The following is a 21,833-nucleotide window of genomic DNA, read 5'->3' on the forward strand; positions in this document are numbered from 1 at the left end:
GCAGCACAGAGCCTGATGCGGGGCTCGAACCCACGAACCGTGAGATCATGACCTCAGCCAAAGTTGGCTGCTCAACCGACTGAGCCACCCAGCGCCCCTAAGTTGATAATTTTCTTAAAAAGACCTATAAGTTCATGGGCCGTGACAAAGGTCATATGTATACTAAGATTAATGAGAATATGTTTCACATCCATGTCATAGGCCTTGTTTAGTAAATTGTGATGAGTGTGGTTCCTTAAAGAAAGAGGAATCAGATCACATGTAGATGATCACTTGCAATATAATATCTTAATAATTAAAGGAAGCACCTTTAATTTTTAGTATCTAAATAGCATTCATTTTCTTTAAAAAACATATATAATATAAATGAGCCTCCTTTTTTCTAGATTTTGACCAGAACTATTAATAAGTAGAAATAAAAACTGATGCTATTTTTAAAATATTTATTTATTTTTGAGAGAGAGAGAGAGACAAAGCATGAACGGGGCTGGGGGTGGGGGGAGGGGCAGAGATAGAGAGGGAGACACAGAATCTGAAGCAGGCTCCAGGCTCTGAGCCATCAGCACAGAGCCTGATGCGGGGCTCGAACTCATAAGCTGTGAGATCATGACCTGAGGTGAAGTCGGACGCTTAACCGATTTAGCCACCCAGGTCTTTTTTTTTTTTTTTTTTTTTTAAGATTTTTTAAAGTTTATTTATTTACTTTTGAGAGACAGGGAAAGAACGAGAACAAATGGGGGAGGGACAAAGAGAGAGGGAGACACAGAATGCAAAGCAGGCTCCAGGCTTTGAGCTGTCGGCAGAGTCCAATGCGGGGCTCGAACCCATGAACTGTGAGGTCGTGACCTGAACCAAAGCCAGACGCTCAAGTGACTGAGCCACCTGGGTGTCCCAAAACTGACACCATTAGTAGCTGCGTATGTGGTGGATAGGCAAATAAAGTGTGAAACAGAGCAATTTAAAGTACTGCATAAGAGGAAAGTTAACCAGAAAAATGTACTGGAAAACTGAAAAGACATTCACACAAAAACTAAGCATTGTGTTCTTCATCTTTGTTTTAGCTGGTGTATTTCAAGCAAATACACAGTCCTTGAAAAGATCACTTCTGACGGGCTTTGGGTGTAGTCCTTTGTATGGATTTTTAAAATAATCTCTGTACATTTAGAGAATATTCTTTTACATGCATCTTTATGCATACTTCTACCTAATTCGATTTATTAGATGAAGATTAATTTGTTAAAACACAATAACTTTTTAAGTCTCTAGATTGCATCAGGAAATTGGTTGTCCCATGCCATATGCCTGTCAACAGTATGTGTAAAAGGGTTCTGACTGAACCTTGTCAATATTGACAGGCTGTCGTTTTGTTTTTGTTTTTTAGACTTTTTAAGTTTTTTTTTTTTTTGAGAGAGAGCAAGAGAGAGAGAGCATGAGCATGAGCATGAGTATGTGTGGGGGGTGTAGAGGCAGAGAGAGAGAGAGAGAGAGAGAGAGAGAGAGAGAGGGAGACAGGAGACAGAGAATCCCAAGCAGGCTCCTTGCTGCCAGTGTAGCCTGATGTGGGCTCAAACTCACAAACTGAGATTATGACCTGAACTGAAATAAAAAATCGGACGCTTAACTGACTGAACCACCTTGTTCTTTAGACTTTTGATAATTGTGTAGTGATAGATTGTATCTTGATTTTATTTTCCTATATTCATTTCTTTGGTTATCAATGAGATTTCAATATTCTTAGATATATTTACTGGCCCCAGTATTATTTCTTCTGTCAATTGTTAGGTCATGTTCTTTGCTTGTTTTTCTATCATGATATTACTGTTTACTTATTAACTTGCAAAAGCTTTTATCCACGTTAAGGATATTAATCATTGATATTTTTCATGGCTTCACTATTCACAGCTTTACCTGAGCCCTTTAATTTTCTTAATGGTGTTTTTTGACACATGGAAATTCCAATTTTATATAATCATATCTTATAAGTCTTTTCCTTTGTGATTTCATTATATTTATATGCATATAAGTTACCTTTGAATTGTAAGATTAGTTAAATATTAATGTATGTTTTATTTATTTTTTTTTTTTTTAAATTTTTTTTTTTTCAACGTTTATTTATTTTTGGGACAGAGAGAGACAGAGCATGAACGGGGGAGGGGCAGAGAGAGAGGGAGACACAGAATCGGAAACAGGCTCCAGGCTCTGAGCCATCAGCCCAGAGCCCGACGCGGGGCTCGAACTCACGGACTGCGAGATCGTGACCTGGCTGAAGTCGGACGCTTAACCGACTGCGCCACCCAGGCGCCCCTAAATATTAATGTATGTTTTAAAAACAATTTTATTTGATAAAGTTTACATTGAATAACCCATCTGAATTTTATTATGGTATGTATTTTGGGCTAAGCCTCCAGATTCGTGGTTCTGTCCCCTGTCTCTTCAGTAGCAAGAGTAGAGCCCATGCATCTCTAGCTTTTAAACACTCCTCACCTTGTTTTTCTTGTGCAGTTTGGTTTAAAAAACACTAATCTACTTTATTTTGCTTTATTTTTTTAAACAAACTTTTTTTTCCAACACTTTTTGTAGAATATTTTAGCTCTTCCTTATTATTGGTGGTACTTCCTTTATCATAAGTTTTAAATGTATTCCCACAGCTCATTTTTGTTTAACTTTTCTTTTTATTAAAAGTTTATTTATTTATTTTTGAGAGAGAGAGAGAGAGAGAGAAGGAGAGTGAGAGAGCAGGGGAGGGACAGAGAGAGCGGGGGAGAGAGAGAATCCCAAGTAGACTCTGCTCTGCTGGGGTGGAGCTTGATGTGGGCCTCAAACCCACGAACAGTAAGATCATGACCTGAGTCAGAATCAAGAGTTGGACGCCTAACTGACTGAGCCACCCAGATGCCCCTTATTTAATTTTGCTAATTTTGCTTTGTTGCACTGTCAGTTTTTAGGCTGATACCATAATACTTTCATTTTTAAAGCATTATGGGGCGCCTGGGTGGCTCAGTCAATTAAGCGTTCGATTTTGGCTCAGGTCATGATCTCATGGTTCGTGAGTTCGAGCCCTGCGTTGGGCTCTGTGCTGACAGTTCAGAGCCTGGAGCCTGCTTTGGATTCTGTGTCTCCCTCTCTCTTTGCCCGTCCCTGCCCCTCACTCTCTCTCTCTCTCTCTGTCAAAAATGAACAAACATTAAAAAAAATTAAAAAATAAAGCATTATAAATTATTTTCATCTAGTACATCCAGAAAAATAATTCCCAGTATATCCAGAAAATTTGTTCATCCAGTATGTCCAGAAAATTTTTTCATTGAGTATATCCAGAAAATGTATTTTCTCTAATTAAAAAAAATTTTTTTAATGTTTTTATTTATTTTTGACACAGAGAGAGACAGAGCATGAGCAGGGGAGGGGTAGAGAGAGGGGGAGACACAGAATCTGAAGCAGGCTCCAGACTCTGAACTGTCAGCACAGAGCCCGACGCGGGGCTCGAGCTCACAGACCGTGAAATGGTGACCTGAGCTGAAGTTGGACGCTCAACCGACTGAACCACCCCGGTGCCCCATCTCTAATTTTTCTTAATTTTAAATTCATCTTTCTTTTTTCTATATTTTTTATCTGGTAAAATTTTAATAATTTCAAACAATTTCTGAAAAAAAAAAAAGATCAATTTGAAATGTAGTTTTTTTCTCTAAGGATTTGGGCTCTTCTCTATCTCCTCAGTAAAGTTTTGAAGGTTTGTTGATACCTTTCTCCCCAGGACTGTTATTAAGCAGTTTAGTGTTTTACTTTCTTTCTTGTTTTTCTTTTAATTATTGAAGTCTGGTTGACCTATAATATTGTATCAGTTTCAGGTGTATGACATAGTGATTTGACAATTCTGTACCTTATTTAATGCTCACCACAATAGGTATAGTCACTGTCTGGCACCATGGAACATTATTACGGTATTATTGACTATGTTCCCTATGCTGTACTTTTCATATCCATGACTTACTTATTTTATAACTGGAAGTTTATTCTTTTTAATTCCCTTCACCTATTTTGCCCATCACTTCTCCTACCCCCTCCACTCCCCAATAGCCACTAGTTTGTTCTCTGTATTTATGAATCTGTTTCTGTTGTTTTGTTTTTCGGATTCCACATATATGTCAAATCATGTGGTGTTTTCTTTCTCTGCCTGACCTATTTCACTTAACATAATACCCTCTGGGTCCCTTTGTGTTGTTGCAGGTGGCAAGATCTCATTTTCTTTTTAAGGCTGAGTAATATTCTATTGTACATATACCACATCTTCTTTAGTCATCTCTTGATGGTCATCTATGTTGCTACCATATCTTGGCTATTATAAATCATGCTGCAACAAACATAGGCATGCATATGTCTTTTCAAATTAGTGTTTTCATTTCTTTCGGGTAAATATCCAGTAGTGGAATTCCTGGATCCTATAGTATTTATGTTTTTAAGTTTTGAGGAACCTCCATACTCCATAGCTGCACCAATTTACATTCTCACCAATAGTGTATGAGGGTTTCCTCCTGTCCGCATTTTTTCCAACACTTGTTATATCTTGTCTTTTTGGTATTAGGCATTCTGACAGGTATGAGATGATATCTCATGTGGTTTTGATTTGCATTTTCCTGCTAGTGATATAGAACAATATTTCATGTATCTGTTGGCCCTCTGTATGTCTTCTTTGGAACAATGTCTATGCGTGTCCTCTCCATTTAAAAACACATTTTTTAAAATGTTTATTTATTTTTTGAGAGAGACAGACAGAGACAGAACGTGAGTGGGGGAAGGGCAGAGAGACAGATACAGAATCCAAAGCAGGCTCCAAACTCTGAGCTGTCAGCACAGAGCCCAATGTGGGGCTCGAACCCATGGACCGTGAGGATCATGACCTGAGCTGAAGTCGCACACTTAACTGACTCAGCCATCCAAGTACCCCAGGTCTTCTCCATTTTAATTGGATTATTTGTTGTTTTGGGTTGAGTTGTATAAGTTCTTTACATATTTTAGATAATAACCCCTTATTGGATGTATCATTTACAAATATTTTTGCCCATTCACTGGGTTGTTTCTTTTGTTTTGTTGATGGTTTTCTTTGCTATGCAAAAACCTTTTATTTTGGTATAGCCCCAGTAGGATATTTTAGCTTTTTTATTTTTTGTCTTGCCTGAGGAGACATATCAATAAATATGTTGCTAAGGCCAGTGTCTAGGAGGTTACTGCCTTTGTTACTTCTGGGAGTTTTATGGATTCAGGTCTCACATTTAGGTCTTTACTATATGCTTGTTTGTACTAGTGACTTTTTTTTCCCCCATAATTTTCTTACTTTTCTGGTTGTGGCCATTTTTTTCCAACTGGAGAATGATGAGGAACTCCTTTAACTTTGTTTGAGAAACTCTGTCTCTCCTTCAATTCTGAATAATAACTGTGCTGGGTAGAGTATTCTTGATTGTAGATTTTCTCCCTTTAGCATTTAGAATATATCATGCCACTGGCTTCTGGCTAGCAAAGTTTCTGTGGAAAAATCAGTTGATAGCTATATGGATTTCCCTTGTATGTAACTGTTTGCTTTTTCTTACAGCTTTTAAGAGTCTCTCTTTATCATTTGTTTTTGTGGATATATCTTGTTTGGGACTCTCTCTGATTTCCTGGACCTGGATGTCTGTTTCCTTTCCATTGTTAGGGATGCTTTCAGCTATTATTTCTTCACATAATTTTCTGTCCCCTTCTTGCTGTCTTCTAATTTTGGGATCCCATTCATCAAGTGAATGTATTACACTTGATGATATTTCAGAGTTCCCCTAAACTAGTTTCATTATTATTATTATTATTTTTATTTTTATTTTTATTTTTATCACTTCTCAGCCTTTTGGCTAAGATCAAATGTATTATTATTTTTTTCTTTGTGCTGTTCAACTTGGTTGCTTCCCATTATCCAGGCTTATGCTTTTCTTGTTTGTTATTTTCGAATTTGTGTGCAGTAGCTTTCTTCTGCACTCTGTGTGCATATGTGTGTGAGTATGAACTTGATTGTGTTGACCTTTGTAGTATATTGACACATCAATTGTATATAATGATCATTTTTTCTTCTTTTTAAAAAAAAGTTTCCTGTTTGCATATATGCATTTGGCTAATATGGTAGAACTTCAAGCACATTGTTGATTAGTAATGCTGATGGCAGAAGTTCTGCCATTTTCTTGATTACAAAAATGTTACCTTTTAGAAAATAGTTTATTCATTGGGAAGTTTCAAAAGTTTAGGCACCAAATTATATTTTTTATTCTAGGAGAGTGTAATCTATCACAACTTTTATTATTTTGTTTTCTTTGTTAACTTGATTATATTTGCTAAAAGGTTACCTCTATTATTCATCCCAGCATTTGGATGCATTATCTTCTTATTCTTAGTATTTTTAAATGTTTATTTAATTTTGAGGGAGAGAGTGTGTGTGCGCACGGGGGAGTGGCAGAGAGGGGGGGACATAAGATCTGAAGTGGGCTCTGTGTTGACAACAGCAAACCTGACGCAGGGCTTGAACTCATGAACCGTGAGATCATGACCTGAGCCACAGTCGGATGCTCAGCCGACTGAGCCACCCAGGTGCCCCTCTTATTCTTAATTTTTGTTTTTCTCTTTCAACTTTGGTCATCTATCCTAAATGTTTATTTTTCTCTATCCGCATTTATCCACCTTTCACAAGCACTAAGTGAGAATTTCTTTCTATTCTATTTTTTTTGTAAACTATCAAGACAATGGCAAACATCCTGTACTTTTCATGGTTTCAGTTATCAGTTATAATCACATGAGGGTGACCACCAAGTCCATTAATCTATATCAGCTCCCTGTGCCATTTGGTCTATAAAACTTTCAAACTTTTTCAGGAGTAGAATTGAGTGATTCATCACTTACATAAACAACTGGTGCTCATCACAACAAGTGCCCTCATCAATACCAATCACCTATTTAGCCCATCCCCCTGCCCAACTCCCCCCGACACCCCCCGCAACCCTCAGTAGTTTGAGTCTATTTTATGAGTCTATTTTATGGTTTGCCTCTGTCTCTCTTTTTTTCTTTCCCCTATGTTTATCTGTTTTGTTTCTTTAATTTCATGTATGAGTGGAATCATATGTTATTTGTCTTTCTCTGATTTATTATACTATATGTTAACTAACTAAATTTAAATAGCTTAAACAAAAATAGAGATAAAACTAATCTATGGGAAAAACTCCACAAACTTTTCAAATTTTGTTGGCCTATAGTAAAAGTGAGAGAAAAACCATGAAAATATACCATCTTACTTTGAGAACTCCCTTATGCCTACTTTACACTGGTGCATGGTATTAGTTTCATATTTTTCCAAATAAGTAATTTTACAACCATCGTAGACAAATAATGGAGCTCCCTTTTCCTGGAAGAATTTCTTCCCTTTATGTCAACCAGTTATTTCTTCCTTCTCGTCTTGGATCTTTGGGTCCTTAAGTTATCTTCTCTCTTAAGAATGTCTTCTCAGGTACTCATCCTCTGTATTTCCTTTGGTGGCTTTCACTGGTATAAGGACAAAGTTCAGACCTTTCGTCTTGAATTTAGAAGGTTTTTTTTTTGTTTTTTTTTTTAATTTTTTTTTTTTTTCAACGTTTATTTATTTTTGGGACAGTAAGAGACAGAGCATGAACGGGGGAGGGGCAGAGAGAGAGGGAGACACAGAATCGGAAACAGGCTCCAGGCTCTGAGCCATCAGCCCAGAGCCTGACGCGGGGCTCGAACTCCCGGACCGCGAGATCGTGACCTGGCTGAAGTCGGACGCTTAACCGACTGTGCCACCCAGGCGCCCCGAATTTAGAAGGTTTTTAACAGTGTTATCCAGATGGCCTAATTTTTTTATACCCTGTCTATGTTGCTCAAAAAAGGTTCCTTCATTCATTTCACACAAACTAGATTAAAATTTACTTTGTTTTCTTTTCCTTCCTAGTTTCTAATTCTTACTCAGAATTCCATCTTCTACAAGGAACAGTTTTCCTTCTTAATTTTATCATTCTTTTTCTATTGTCTAAAAAGTTTTTGAAATTCAATTTTATGACTTCACCCAGTCACCTACCTTTATGTGCTTGTCTATCCATCTATCCATGCACCATCTGTTTGACCAATCTTTATTGAGTGTTGACTAATTCAAGGTACATGCAGCTATGTGTAAGTAGTTATAAAAGATTATAAGGCAGATGTACTAAATATATATAGTCTCTTTCCTGGGGTCCAAATGTATATAGTAGAAAACTATAGACAAACACTTGTTAAGTAGTGCATAGTGCTGTGATGGGGACAATACAAGAGGCCTTGCTCGGCACCCTGAAGGATCTGGGAAGTCTTCTTGGAGATTGTGAGGTTACCTAGGTGAAGGAATAGAGGGAACACAACATTGCAACTGTCATAGATAAAAAGAGAGAGTGCTGTGCTGTTAAGGATATGGAAATAGTCCAGCAGAGTTAGAACTCAGAGAGATGAAACCAAAAAGTCCAAAAGGGACTATATTAGAAGGACCTTGGGTATCATGTTAAGTACAGTTGACCCTTGAGCAATATGGAGGTAGGAGCACTGACCCCCCCCCCTTCATGTAGCTGAAAATCTGTATATAACTTTTGACTCCCCCAAAACTTAACTACTGATCCTTACTGTTGGGCAGAGCCTTAATGATAACATGCTTACTGTTGACAAAAGCCTTACCGATAACATGGTCTATTAGCATGTATTTTGTATGTTTAATGTATTATATACTGTATTTGTATAATAAAGTAAGCTAGGAAAAAGAAAATGTTATTAAAATTATAGGGAAGAGAAAACACATTTCAGTATTTATAGGAAAAGTCCATGTGTATGTGGACCTGTGTAGTTCAGCCGTGTTGTTCAAGGGTCAGCTGTAGTTTGTATTTTACTGTGAGAACAATAGGGAGCCATTGCAGTATTTTAACAAGGGAATGACAGTTTGCTGATTGCAGAATGCATTGGTAGAGGACAAGACTGAGCGCTAGAAGACCTATCTATGCTGGTCACAGGATGATAACTTGATTAGGATAGTAGCTATGGAAGTGGAAACTAAAGGAAAATTTGAGAATTAAATAGTTGAGTCAGTAAAATGTAGCGATTGGTGGGATGTTGGAGTAGGAGGAGGGAGGAGTAAAAAATGAGCCTCAAGTCTTTGGCTTGAGGACCTAAGGTAGGTGGTGGTACCATTAGCAGAGACAGGGTACATTGGTGGTGAGATGACTTTTGGGGGAAGTTGGCAAGGCCATTGAAATATTAGAGATTAGCAAACTCATATGTTTATAGTTCAGATCTAAACCAAGCATGCATTAAGGCTGGAACTTCGAGTATGATTCTCTGGAAGTTGACAGCCTTTCACAATACTGTGCTGTCTTCCATCTGAGCTGGCTGGGTTAGAGCAGAGGTGATGGCTTTGCAAGACCTTCCCAAGCATGCATCTCCCTTTCTTTTGACTTTTTCTTATTTAATCCATAGCTATGTTGCTTAGATTTATTTTCAAGTTATGTTCTTTTTGCAGTGATAATGATCTTTACCAAATGTAATGTTTATATACTCCAGGTGTTCAGATCTTTGAGGAAGACTTTTTAGCAATGTTTTCTGTTCGTTATTGCAGCATCTGAAAAGTTGGAATTCTATGTTGGTTATTTAGTTTTTGTATAGTTTTGTGAAAAGTAGTGAAGATTGTCTCTGTATCTTCTCACAGTGTTTGTTTGAAGTGTTCTTATTTTTGTAGTGCCTAATAGAATGTTCCTTCCCTGTGGGCACTCAACAGATATTAACTGAGTTTTCAAAATGATTTTCGTGGAAAAAGAAAATATAAACTTTATTTAGGAGTTAGTGATGCCAGGGACCATTTTATTATTTTTTGAAAATAATATTAGTTTTTTATTACACGAAATAAAAATTTTATTAATATTGTTAAAATCTTAGGGATATCATCTAAATCTCTCCTAGCACCACTACTCTAAAAAAAAAGGCACAAGGAAATTTAGGATCCTAATCCAACAAAGCTTTCCTTTTTGTACTTATTTTATGTGTTCCAAATATGACAAGCAGTGGAGTGTGACTTTATCTTGCTTTTAAAGAAGCTATTTGCTTATTTATTATTTTATAGGGTGAGCAGAGGGGGAGAGGCAGGGGGGTGAGAGAGAGAGAGAGAGAGAGAGAGAGAGAGAGAGAGAGAGAGAATCTCAAGCAGATTCCATGCTCAGTGCAGAGCCCAACTGGGGACTCGATCCTGAGATCGTGACCTGAGCCAAAATCAGGAGTTGGACGCTCAACCAAGCCACCCAGGTGCCCCAGAAGTTAGGTTTAAATAGGAATTTCGATAGCCCTGTGTCTCATTGACTAACCTGGGCTTTGTAGACACTTCCATTCTGTTCAAATGAAGGGGACGCTCCAGAGTAGTCATTGCCCAGAGTGTATTAGTTGGCTAGGGCTGCCATCATAAGATACCACAGACGGGGTGCCTTAAACAACAAACACATTTCTCTCAGTTCTGGAGACAGAAAGTATAAGGTCAAGGTGCCAGCAGGGTTAGCGTTTAATGAGGCCTCTCTTCCTGGCTTGTGGATGGTCAGCTTCTCACTGTGTCCTTCCAAGGCCTTTCCTTTGTGTTGTTGCAAAATGAGAGAGAGAAAGAGTGAGGGAGAGAGAGAGAGAGGAGAGAAAGATCAATCTCTGGTGCTTATTTCTCTTCCTATTAGGACACCAGTCTTAACGGGATTAGAGCTCCGCTCTTATGACCTCATTTAACCTTAATTACCTCCTTAAGGGCCCTCTTTCTCCAAATATAGTCATGTTGTGGAACTAGAACTTCAGCATATGAATTTGGGGGGACACAAGCAGTCTATAACATAGTGATAATGGAGTGCAAGGAAATTTTGAAGTGTTTTGGCCTTTTGGGTTTTGTTCTAGCTAGGAACTGAGTGTTCTGGGAGTAAAACATATTTTTTTCCTAAGAGAATAGAGTGATTCGTCATATTTTACACTTCATGGTATTTAACATGTTAAGTGTTTAAAGTTGGGTAGGTTAGCATGGCTACAGCTAATCAACCTTGATTTTCCAAGCTGGAGCAGTCTGTCTTTTCAGTTGAAAAGCTGCCTAGTGTGTGTGCATGTGTGCATACATGTTAAGAGAGAGAGGGGCAGGATTGCCCTTGGTATGGTGCATGTTTCTCTAAGAGAAATCTTTAACTGTAGTCCTTTGTGAAAACTGATCTTATGGGAGTGGTGAGCTGTGAATTCACTTGTTGTGAGACTTTCAATTTAAATGAGATTTCAATTGCCTCTTTAGAAAAATTATTTCTAGGGGCACCTGAGTGGCTCAGTCGGTTAAGCATCTGACTTCGGCTCAGGTCATGATCTCACAGTCTGTGGGTTCGAGCCCCGCATCGGGCTCTGTGCTGACAGCTCAGAGCCTGGAGCCTGCTTCTGATCTGTGTCTCCCTCTCTCTCTGCCCCTTCCCTGCTCATGCTCTGTCTCTCTCTGTCACAAAAATAAATAAAAACATTAAATTAAAAAAAATTAAAAAAAAAAAAGAAAAATTATTTCTAGACAGTCCTGGAAAGTTTGAAAACCTATTTTGTTTCTCGTCCTCTAGTTATTTTGATAGGTCTATGGAAGAATGGAGACAGTTCCACTGTGACCTTAATGACCTCACACAGTGGCTAACAGAGGCTGAAGAGTTACTGGCTGAAACCTTTGCTCCCGATGGTGGCCTGGACTTGGAGAAAGCCAGGATGCACCAGCAGGTGAGTGCTTTCCATCCGAGGATACGGGTCTGCTCAGAAGGTGGCATATTTTTTTCAGTATGGGACATTTAAGACTGATTTGGAAAGTCAGGGCAAATCATGTTAACTTTTCAGGAGTACATAGTCAACCTGTAATTTTTGTCCCAGTTCTACTTTCCATTTTCAAAGGTCTAAGAAAAATTGGTATTTACAGTCTTTAATTAGGACTTTAAAAATTTAAATAAAAGATGCTCTTTAGTGGTTAATGTAAAACACAATTTTATTAAAATTTTATATTCAAAACATTTGTTAATTTTGTACGTAAGGCTTTATCAAGGACAGAAAGATATCTGCATACGTCACCTCTGTTATCTGTGCTTAAACACTAGACATCTTATTTTTCTTTGTATCGTTGATAATTTTCGTACAAGTAAATTATTCTTGAGCTGTGTCAGGGCTGCTGCTCATGTGAGTCGAATGCAGTCTTGGGAAATATAACACAATAGTTAAATCAGTTCTGTTGATAACAGGTCTTTAAAAATAATAGTCAAAAGCAAGCAGAATTTCAGTTTACCATTGTTAAAATACATTCTTTTATTAAATCTTTAAAATATACTTTATGTAGAAGGCTCATGAGAAGTTAGAAAATGCTTTTTCTTTCATAAACATGTTAATGCATTTTTCTTATTTTATGGGTTATAGATAAGTGCTCACATTTGACTTTAAAATATCCTTTTTTAATTGCTTAAAAATTTACCGACTCGTGAAGCAGTCTCAATGAAATACACATTGACATTTACTTGCGTATGGTAGGACATAAGGGTATGTGGAGGTATACACACACACACACACACACACACACACACACACACACACACACATTGTATTTAGAAATGCTTTCAAGCACATATTTGAAGGAAGACAAACCATCTACTTTACTCAAACATAATTCATTATTGGTGTATAGAAATGCAACAGATTTCTGATGCTTGTGCTTTCAGTGTAAACAGCTGTTGCTTATTTTATGTTATTAGGCTATCCTCTTTCAGTATATTTTGCTTGATGGCACTCATGAGAATGGGTTAGATTTCAAAATTGATTTCATTTCGCGTGTTCATTGAGATGTAAGTAAAGTGTTTTAAAACGCCTTTTTCATGAACATAAAATATTCTTCCAGGACTTTGTTTTTCTTAACACTTAAACTGATGCCATAGTACCTTTGTGGATTCACTGCATAGTTCAGTTGTGGAGTTAATCTTGAGTTATACTCTGTTACAGGAACTCGAAGAGGGAATCAGCAGCCACCAGCCCAGTTTTGCAGCCCTAAACAGAACTGGGGATGGGATTGTACAGAAACTCTCCCCCACAGATGGAAGCTTCTTGAAAGACAAGCTGGCAGGTTTAAACCAGCGCTGGAGTGTGATCTTTGCGGAAGTGAAGGACCGGCGGCCAAGGTGATGTAGCGGTGATAACTCAAGGGCACAGGGGTAAAGATATTTTGGCAGAGCCTTTTAAGATACAGTTAGATGAGTTCAAAATTCCTCTATTATCTGATATCACGATACGAGTTGTAGTGACATTTAAGACCTCCGCTGTGATGTTCTATATATATTTAAGAGAGAGAGAGAGAGAGAGAGAGAGCATGAGTGACAGAGAGAGACAGGGGGAGAGAAAGAGAGAGAATCCTAAGCAGGCTCCATGCTCAGTGTTGAGGAACCCAATGCAGGTTTGATCCCACAATGCTGGGATTATGACCTGAGCTGAAATCAAGAGGCAGATGGTTAGCCAACACTGGGCACCAGGCGCCCCAGTGATGTTCTATATTTTTAGAATGTTGTCTCTTACTGTATTTTTAGGCTACCTGTAAAGTCTCACATTTCTACTCAGATGTGATATGTATGAAAAATATCTTTATTCCTCTCATTTCTGACATTTTATTATGATATGGCAACTGTGTGGAAGGAACTTGGACTAGGTCAGGAATACCTTGGACTTGCAGACTGAAGATCTGGGTTCAGGGTCAGACATTTCACTCACCCACTTCCTGATGGGGCCTCGGGGTCTTCTCTGAAATCCCTCTTACTTGGTTGTTCTTAATGTCTAAGGGTGTGTTACATCCCCATATGCTGGTGCTTTGTAAATAATATAGTTCCTCATTTGCATAATATAATAAATACAATGAATTACTGTCTGATTTGTGTCAGATTATGTTACAATGCCCCAGATTTTATTAGTGTGTCTTCGGATTGCAAAAATGCTTGATTACCAGTGAATATAATACTCAACATACAAATTATTTTATATATTGCTTTAAAATTATTTGAAGTTATTTTTGAGACGCTGAAGATTTAATGGATGATTTCTACTTTGTTTAATACATTTCACCCCATTGATGATCTTCTTTTTAGGTTGATGGTAGTTTTGGATTGAAAAGCCCCCAATTTTTTTTTCTAATTTTAATTTTGTAGGTGATATATTAGTGATAAGCTATTGTTTTGTTATGGACCAATCTAATATTTTATCAAGTCCAGTTTTATAGTGTAAAATAGAACATAAAATATGGAGCTATGACTATTTGGCCTATGGCTGCTTTTTATAAAATAACATCTATTGTTTTGTGTGTTTTGGTCAGAGGCAAATAATGGTTTTGCCTTTGGGTTGAGAGATTGCCATGTGGTAGAGACCACATTTGGCACCTGGCATACATTGTTTCATTTTATCTTCTCAACTCTCTTCTGCAGGGACTCTTAGGCTCATTGTATAGCTTTTGAAATTGAGGCTGAGAGGGGAGAGGTTAAGTAATTTGTCTAGGTCTCACAGAAAGTTGGTGATAGCACGAATTTATGCTTTCACCTACCGTGCGTGAACAAATCCCGGAAGACCACAGCTCTCTGGCCAAGTTTCCTCCTCTGTAAATAAGAGCTGTGATAACTTCTCAGAGGAGTGTTATGAGGATTAAATGAGACAGTGTTTGTGAAAAGGATATGGCAAACTGTTCATAGTAAACACTCAAAATATCTAGTTTTTACAATAGTAAGTGAAATGAAAACTTATTCTCTAAGCATGTTATTGCTGAGTTTTGGTAGTAATTGATTGATTGGTTTGATCAATATCTTTTGAACCTCTAAGGAACTCAGAGATTAGGATGAAGAAAATATTCAAAAGGACAAATGATATGGTATGATTGAAAAGCATGTTGTTAAGGAGATACTGTGTTGTCACAGAGGCAGCAGTGATGGGGCATGGAATTTTTTTTCATGTTTTTATTTAAATTACGGTCAATTAGTATACTGTGTAATATCAGTTTCAGGTGTAGAATCTAGTGATTCATCACTTACATGCAACACCCAGTGCTCATCACAGCAAATGCACTCCTTAATGCCCATCACCCACTTAGTCCCCCCAAACCCTCTCCACGACCCTCAGTTTGCTCCCTATAGTTAAAACTCTGTTTTTTAGGTTGTCTTTCTCTTTTTTCTTTTTTCCCCTATGTTCATCTGTTTTATTTCTTAAATTCCACATACAAATGAAATCGTATGGTATTTGTCTTTCTCTGACTTATTCTGCGTAGCATAATACTCTCTAGCTCTATCCATGTCCTTGCAAATGGAAAGATTTCATTCTTTTTGATGGCTAAGTAATATTCCACTGTGTGTGTGTGTGTGTGTGTGTGTGTGTGTGTGTGTGTGTGTGTGTACATATCTATATACCACATCTTCTTTATGCATTCATCAGTTGATGGACATCTGGGCTCTTTCCACAGCTTCGCTACTGTTGATAATGCAGCTATAAACACTGGGGTGCATTGTACCCCTTTGAATCTATGTTTTTTGTATCCTTTTGGGTAAATAACTAATAGTGCAAATGCTGGATTGTAGCGTAGTTCTATTTTTAGTTTCTTGAGGAACCTCCATACTGTTCTCCAGAGTGGCTATACCAGTTTGCATTCCCACTAAGAGTGCAAGGGGGCTCCCTTCCCCGTGCCCCACCCCCCAAATCCTTGCCAACACCTGTTGTTTATTGTGTTGTTAAGCCATTTTGATATCTCATGATGGTTTTATTTGTATTTCCCTGGTAATGAGTGATGTTGAGTATCTTTTCATGTGTCTATTAGCTATCTGGATGTCTTCTTTGGAAAAGTGTCTGTTATATCTAATACCTGTTTCTTAACTGGGTTGTTTGTTTAGTTTGATAAATTTTCTATAGATTTTGAATACTAACCCTTTATCAGATATGCCGTTAGCAAATATCTTCTCCCATTCTGTAGGCTGCCTTTTAGTTTTGTTGATTGTTTCCTTCCCTGTGCAGAAGCTTTTTATCTTGATGAAGTCCCAATGTTCATTTTTGCTTTTGTTTCCCTTGCCTCAGGAGACGTGTCTAGTAAGATTTTTCTGACTGGGGTCAAAGAGGTTGCTTCCTGCATTCTCCTCTTGTGTTTTGGTGGTTTCCTGTCTCACATATAGATCTTTCATCCATTTTGAATTTACTTTTGTGTATTGTGTAAGAAAGTGGTCCAGTTTCATTCTTCTGCACCTTGGCCTCCAGTTTTCCTAACACCATTTGTTGAAGAGACTGTCTTTATTACATTGGATATTCTTTTCTGCTTTGTCGAAGATTAGTTGACTGTGTTGTTGTGGGTCCATTTCTGGGTTTTCTGTTCTGTGCCACTGATCTACATGTCTGTTTTTGTGATGGTGCCATACTGTCTTGATGACTACAGCTTTGTGATATCACTTGAAGTCTGAAATCGTGATGCCTCTAGCTTTTCTTTTCTTTTTCAGGATTGCTCTGGCTTTTCGGGGTCTTTTGTGGTTCCATACAAATTTTGGGATTGTTTGTTGTAGTTCTGCAGAAAATGCTGGTGGTATTTTGATAGGAATTGCATTAAATGTGTAGATTGCTTTGGGTGGTATAGATATTTTAACAATGTTTGCTCTTCTAATCCATGAGCATGTGTTTCCACTTCTTTGTGTTCTCTTCAGTTTCTTTCATAAGTGTTTTATAGTTTTCCAAGTACAGATCTTCTACCTCTTTGGTTAGGTTTACTCCTAGGTATCTTGTTTGTGGTGCAACCATAAATGGTGTCGAATCCTTGATTTCCCTTTCTGCTGCTTCACTATTGGTGTATAGGAATGCAACAGATTTCTGTATGTTGATTTTATATCCTGTGACTTTACTGAATTCGTGTGTCAGTTCTAGCAATTTTTTGGTGGAGTCTTTTGGGTTTTCCATATAGAATATCATATTGTCTGCAAATAGTGAAAGTTTGACTTCCCCCTTGCTGATTTGGATGCCTTGTATTTCCTTTTGTTGTATGATTGTGGAGGCTAAGACTTCCAGTACTATGTTAATAGTAATGGTGAGAGTGGACATCCTTGTCTTGTCCCTGAGGGTAGGGGAAAGGCTCTCAGTTTTTCCCCATTGAGGATGATATTAGCTGTGGGTTTTTTGTATATGGCTTTATGATTTTGAGATATGTTTCCTTTATCCCTATCTTGTTGAGGCTTTTTATCAAGAATGGATGTTGTACTTGGTCAAATGCTTTTTCTGTATCTATTGATAGGATCACATAGTTCTTATCCTTTCTTTTATTAATGTGATGTATCATGTTGATTGATTTGTGAATATTGGAGCACCCTTGCAGCCCAGGAATAAATCCCACTTGATCATGGTGGATGATTCTTTTAATGTACTGTTGGATTTGATTTGCTAGTATTTTGTTGAGAATTTTTGTGTCTAAGTTCATCAGTTCTCTTTTGGCCTGTAGTTCTCTTTTTCAGTGGGGTCTTTTTGGGACATGGAATTTAGGTATCAGAGGAGAAGTATCTTGAACTGAGGTTTGAAGCATTTTTAACAACTCCCCATAAATTTATCCGAGGGAGAGGCTTCTAGGGAAAAGAAGTTGAACAGGCAAAGGGGGAACAGCATGAAATAGCATGACCAGGTGAGAGATTTGCAAAGTTACAGGACAAGGAGGATTCAGGGGACCGGGGTTGGGATTGGAAGCTGAGGTCCCATAGGGTTTTGTGTGCCGTGCTAATGAGTTTTCATGGAGAGTCCTTCTAGCTTGCAAATCATCTAGCTCCCAGGCCTTCTTAAGGCAAAAGATGTATTTGCTGGCATGGTATTAACAATGCTAGCAGAAATTCTGCTAAAGATTTTCAAATGGATCTCTGTGGAATGTGGTAATTATTCCTCCTGGAACTAACAAGGTGAAGCTAATACATATTTTACTCATTTTTGGGAAGAGATAAGAATAATGAATCTCTTCTGCAACATCTTATATTTTAACTAAAGCAATATTATTTTCATAAATTCATGTTTGACTTCATTCCAGGTTGTAACTTATCTTAAATTGGGGCCACCTTGCAATTTTAGGAGCTTGTGTGTGTACTGGTATCAGAGTCATTGAGGAATAGCACACAGTTTAATTTGTTTTTGTATTGAGTGCTTGTAGTTATGTATTTGTACAGTTTGTCAACTTATGCTGTTATTCCTTAATGAGCAATTGTTATCTGTTTAAACATAAATCTATAACTTGTTTTTACTCTTAGTGATAACATTTAAAGGGTAGATTATATTTAGCTAGTTTGAGGATGAAAATTTTGTGACTCAAATATGTTATTGAAATTGCTTGATGTTAGTTTCCTTCATAGAAAATATATCCTTCATAGATATATTTTCAAAATACTGAGTTAGTCATGATTATGAAACATTGGAAATATAAATTCCAACTCTCTCTCTCTCTCTTTTTTTTTTTTTTTTTTTTTAGTTTTAGCTAGCCAGCATATAGTGCAACATTGGTTTCAGGAGGAGAATTCGGTGATTCATCACTTATATACAACACCCAGTGCTCATCTTGACAAGTGCCCTCTTTAATCCCCATCACCCATCTAGACCATCTCCTACCCACCTCCCTCTGTTAACCCTCAGTTTGTTCTCCATTGTTAAGTGTCTTGCAGTTTGTTTTTTTCTGCTCCTCTCCCCGCCCCCTCATATTTTCATCTATCTTTTTTCTTAAATTCTACAAGTGAAATCATATCATATTTGTCTTTTTCTAATTGACTTATTTTGCTTAGTGTAATACATTCTAGCTCCATCTGTGTTGTTGCAAATGGCAAGATTTCATTCTTTTTGATGGCTGAATAATATTTCAGTGTGTGTGTGTGTGTTTGTATGTGTATGTATATACATGAATGTGTTTCATGTACGTGTACATGCATGTATACACACACACAGCATCATCTTTATCCATTCATCAGTTGGTGGACATCTGGGCTCTTTCCACAGCTTTGCTATTGTTGATAATGCTGCTATAAACATCAGGGTGCATGTACCCTTTGAATTTGTATTTTTGTATCCTTTGGGTAAATACCTAATATGCAAATGCTGAATTGTATTGGTAGATCTGTTTTTAGTTTTTTGAGGAACCTCCATACTGTTCTTCAGAGTGCACCAGTTTGCATTTCCACCAACAGTGCAGGAGGGCTCCCCTTTTTCCACATCTTTGCCAAACACCTGTTTATTGTTAATTTTAGCCATTCTTCCAGGGGTGGTGTGGTATCTCATTGTGGTTTTGATTTGTATTTCCCTGATGATGAGTGATGTTGAGCATCTTTTTATGTGTCTGTTAGCCATCTGGATGTTTTCTTTGGAAAAACGTCTATTCATGTCTTCTGCCCATTTCTTAACTGGATTATTTGCTTTTTGGGTGTTTAGTTTGATAAGTTTTTGTAGATTTTTAATACTAACCCTTTATCAGACATGTCGTTAGCAAATATCTTCTCCCACTCTGTAGGCTGCCTTTTAATTTTGTTCATTGTTTCCTTCTCTGTGCAGAAGGTTTTTATCTTGATGAAGTCCCAATGTTCATTTTTGCTTTTGTTTCCCTTGCCTCTGGTGACATGTCTGATAAGAAGTTTCTCTGGCCGAGATCAAAGAGATTGCTGCCTATTTTCTCCTGTAGGATTTTGTAGTTTCCTATCTTACATTTAGACCTTTCATCCATTTTGAATTTATTTTTGCATATCATATAAGAAGGTGGTCCAGTTTCATTCTTCTGCATCTCGCCCTCCAGTTTTCCCAACACCATTTGTTGAAGAGACTGTCTTCATTCTTTTCTACTTTGTTGAAGATTGGCTGACCGTATAGTTGTGGGTCCATTTCTGGGTTTTCTGTTCTGTGCCACTGATGTACGTGTCTGTTTTTGTGCTGGTGCCATACTGTCTTGATGACTACAGCTTTGTGATGTAACTTGAAGTCTGAAATCGTGATGCCTCTAGCTTTTCTTTTCTTTTTCAGGATTGCTTTGGCTATTCAGGGTCTTTTGTGGTTCCGTACAAATTTTGGGATTGTTTGTTGTAGTTCTGCAGAAAATGCTGGTGGTATTTTGATAGGAATTGCATTAAATGTGTAGATTGCTTTGGGTGGTATAGACATTTTAACACTGTTTTTTTCTTCCAATCCATGAGCATGGAATGTGTTTCCATTTCTTTGTGTCCTCTTGGTTTCTTTCGTGTTTTATAGTTTCCAAGTATAGATCTTCTACTCTTCGGTTAGGTTTACTCCTAGATATCTTACTGTTTTTGGTGCAACTGTAAATGGAATCAATTCCTTGATTTCTTTTTCTATTGCTTTGTTATTGGTGTATAGGGATGCAACAGATTTCTGCATGTTGATTTTGTATCCTGTGACTTTGCTGAATACATCATGTATGAATTCTAGCGATTTTTTGATGGAGTCATTTGGGCTTCCTATATAGAATATCATGTTGTCTGCAAATAGTGAAAGCTTGACTTCCCCCTTGCTGATTTGGATGCTGTGGTCTAATCGCTGAGCCTGAGACTTCCAGTACTATGTTAAATAGTAACGTGAGAGAGGACATCCTTGTCTTGTCCCTGAGGGTAGGGGAAAGGCTCTCAGTTTTTCGCCATTGAGGATGATATTAGCTATGGGTCTTTCAAATATGGCCTTTATGATATTGAGGTGTGTTCCCTGTATCTGGACTTTGTTGAGGCTTTCTATCAAGAATGGATGTTGTACTTTGTCAAATGCTTTTTCTGCATCTATTGACAGGATCTATGGTTCTTATCATTTCTTTTATTAATGTGATATATCATGTTCATTGATTGGGAATATTGACCTACCCTTGCAGCCCAGGAATAAATCACACTTGATCCTGGTGAATAATAATCTTTTAATGTTGTTGAATTCATTTTGCTAGTGTTTTGTTGAGAATTTTTCCATCCATCTTCATCAGGGGTATCAGCCTGTAATTCTTCTTATTAGTGGGGTCTTTGTCTGGTTTTGAAATCATGGTAAAGCTGGATTCATAGAATGAGCTTGGAAGTTTTCCTTTCATTTTTTAATCTTTTGGAACAGTTTGGGAATAGGTATTAACTCTTCTTTAAATGTCTGGCAGAATTTCTCTGGGAAGCCATCTGGCCCGGGACTCCTGTTTGTTGGGAGGTTTTTGATTACTGATTCAATTTCTTGCTGGCTGTGGGTCTGTTGAAATTTTTTATTTCTTCCTATTTCAGTTTTGGTTGTTTGTGGGTTTCTAGGAATCTGCCTTTTTCTTCCAGATTGCCCAGATTGTTGGCATATAATCTTTCGTAGTATTCTTTGATAATTGTTTGTATTTCCGTGGTGTTGGTTGTGATCTTTCCTCTTTCGTTTGTAATTTTATCTCTTTGGTCCTTTCTCTTTTCTTTTTGAGAAATCTGGCAAGGAGTTGATCAATTTTTGTTAATTCTTTCACAGAACCATTTCTTAGTTTTGTTGATCTGTTCTCCTGTTTTGTTTTTGTTGTTGTTGTTCCTATAACATTTAGTTTTGCTCTAATCTTTATTATTTCTCTTCTTCTGCTGGCTTTAGGCTTTCTTTGCTGTTCCTTTTTAGCTCCATTATGTGTAAGGTTAGGTCATGTATTTGCAACCTTTCTTGCTTCTTGAGATAGGCCTGAATTGCAATATATTTCCCTCTTAGGACTGCCTTTCCTGCATCCTAAAGGTTTTGGACTGTCATGTTTTCATTTTCATTTCTTCCATGTATTGTTTTAT

The 21,833-nt window shown here is 37.5% G+C and overlaps 1 protein-coding gene across 1 annotated transcript in view; it reads left to right on the forward strand.

Annotated features, from left to right (window-relative positions):
- The window catches only part of UTRN (utrophin), a 469,064-nt gene that overhangs the window by 166,596 nt on the left and 280,635 nt on the right, over positions 1-21,833 (forward strand). The window contains 2 exon segments of the mRNA XM_086708068.1: positions 11,643-11,793; positions 13,051-13,226. Coding sequence (XP_086564194.1) covers positions 11,643-11,793; positions 13,051-13,226 — 327 coding nt within the window.

This window comes from Puma concolor, chromosome B2, assembly GCF_028749965.1.
Source record: "Puma concolor isolate L17-30 chromosome B2, mPumCon1.1.hap2, whole genome shotgun sequence".
Classification (NCBI taxonomy): domain Eukaryota; kingdom Metazoa; phylum Chordata; class Mammalia; order Carnivora; family Felidae; genus Puma; species Puma concolor.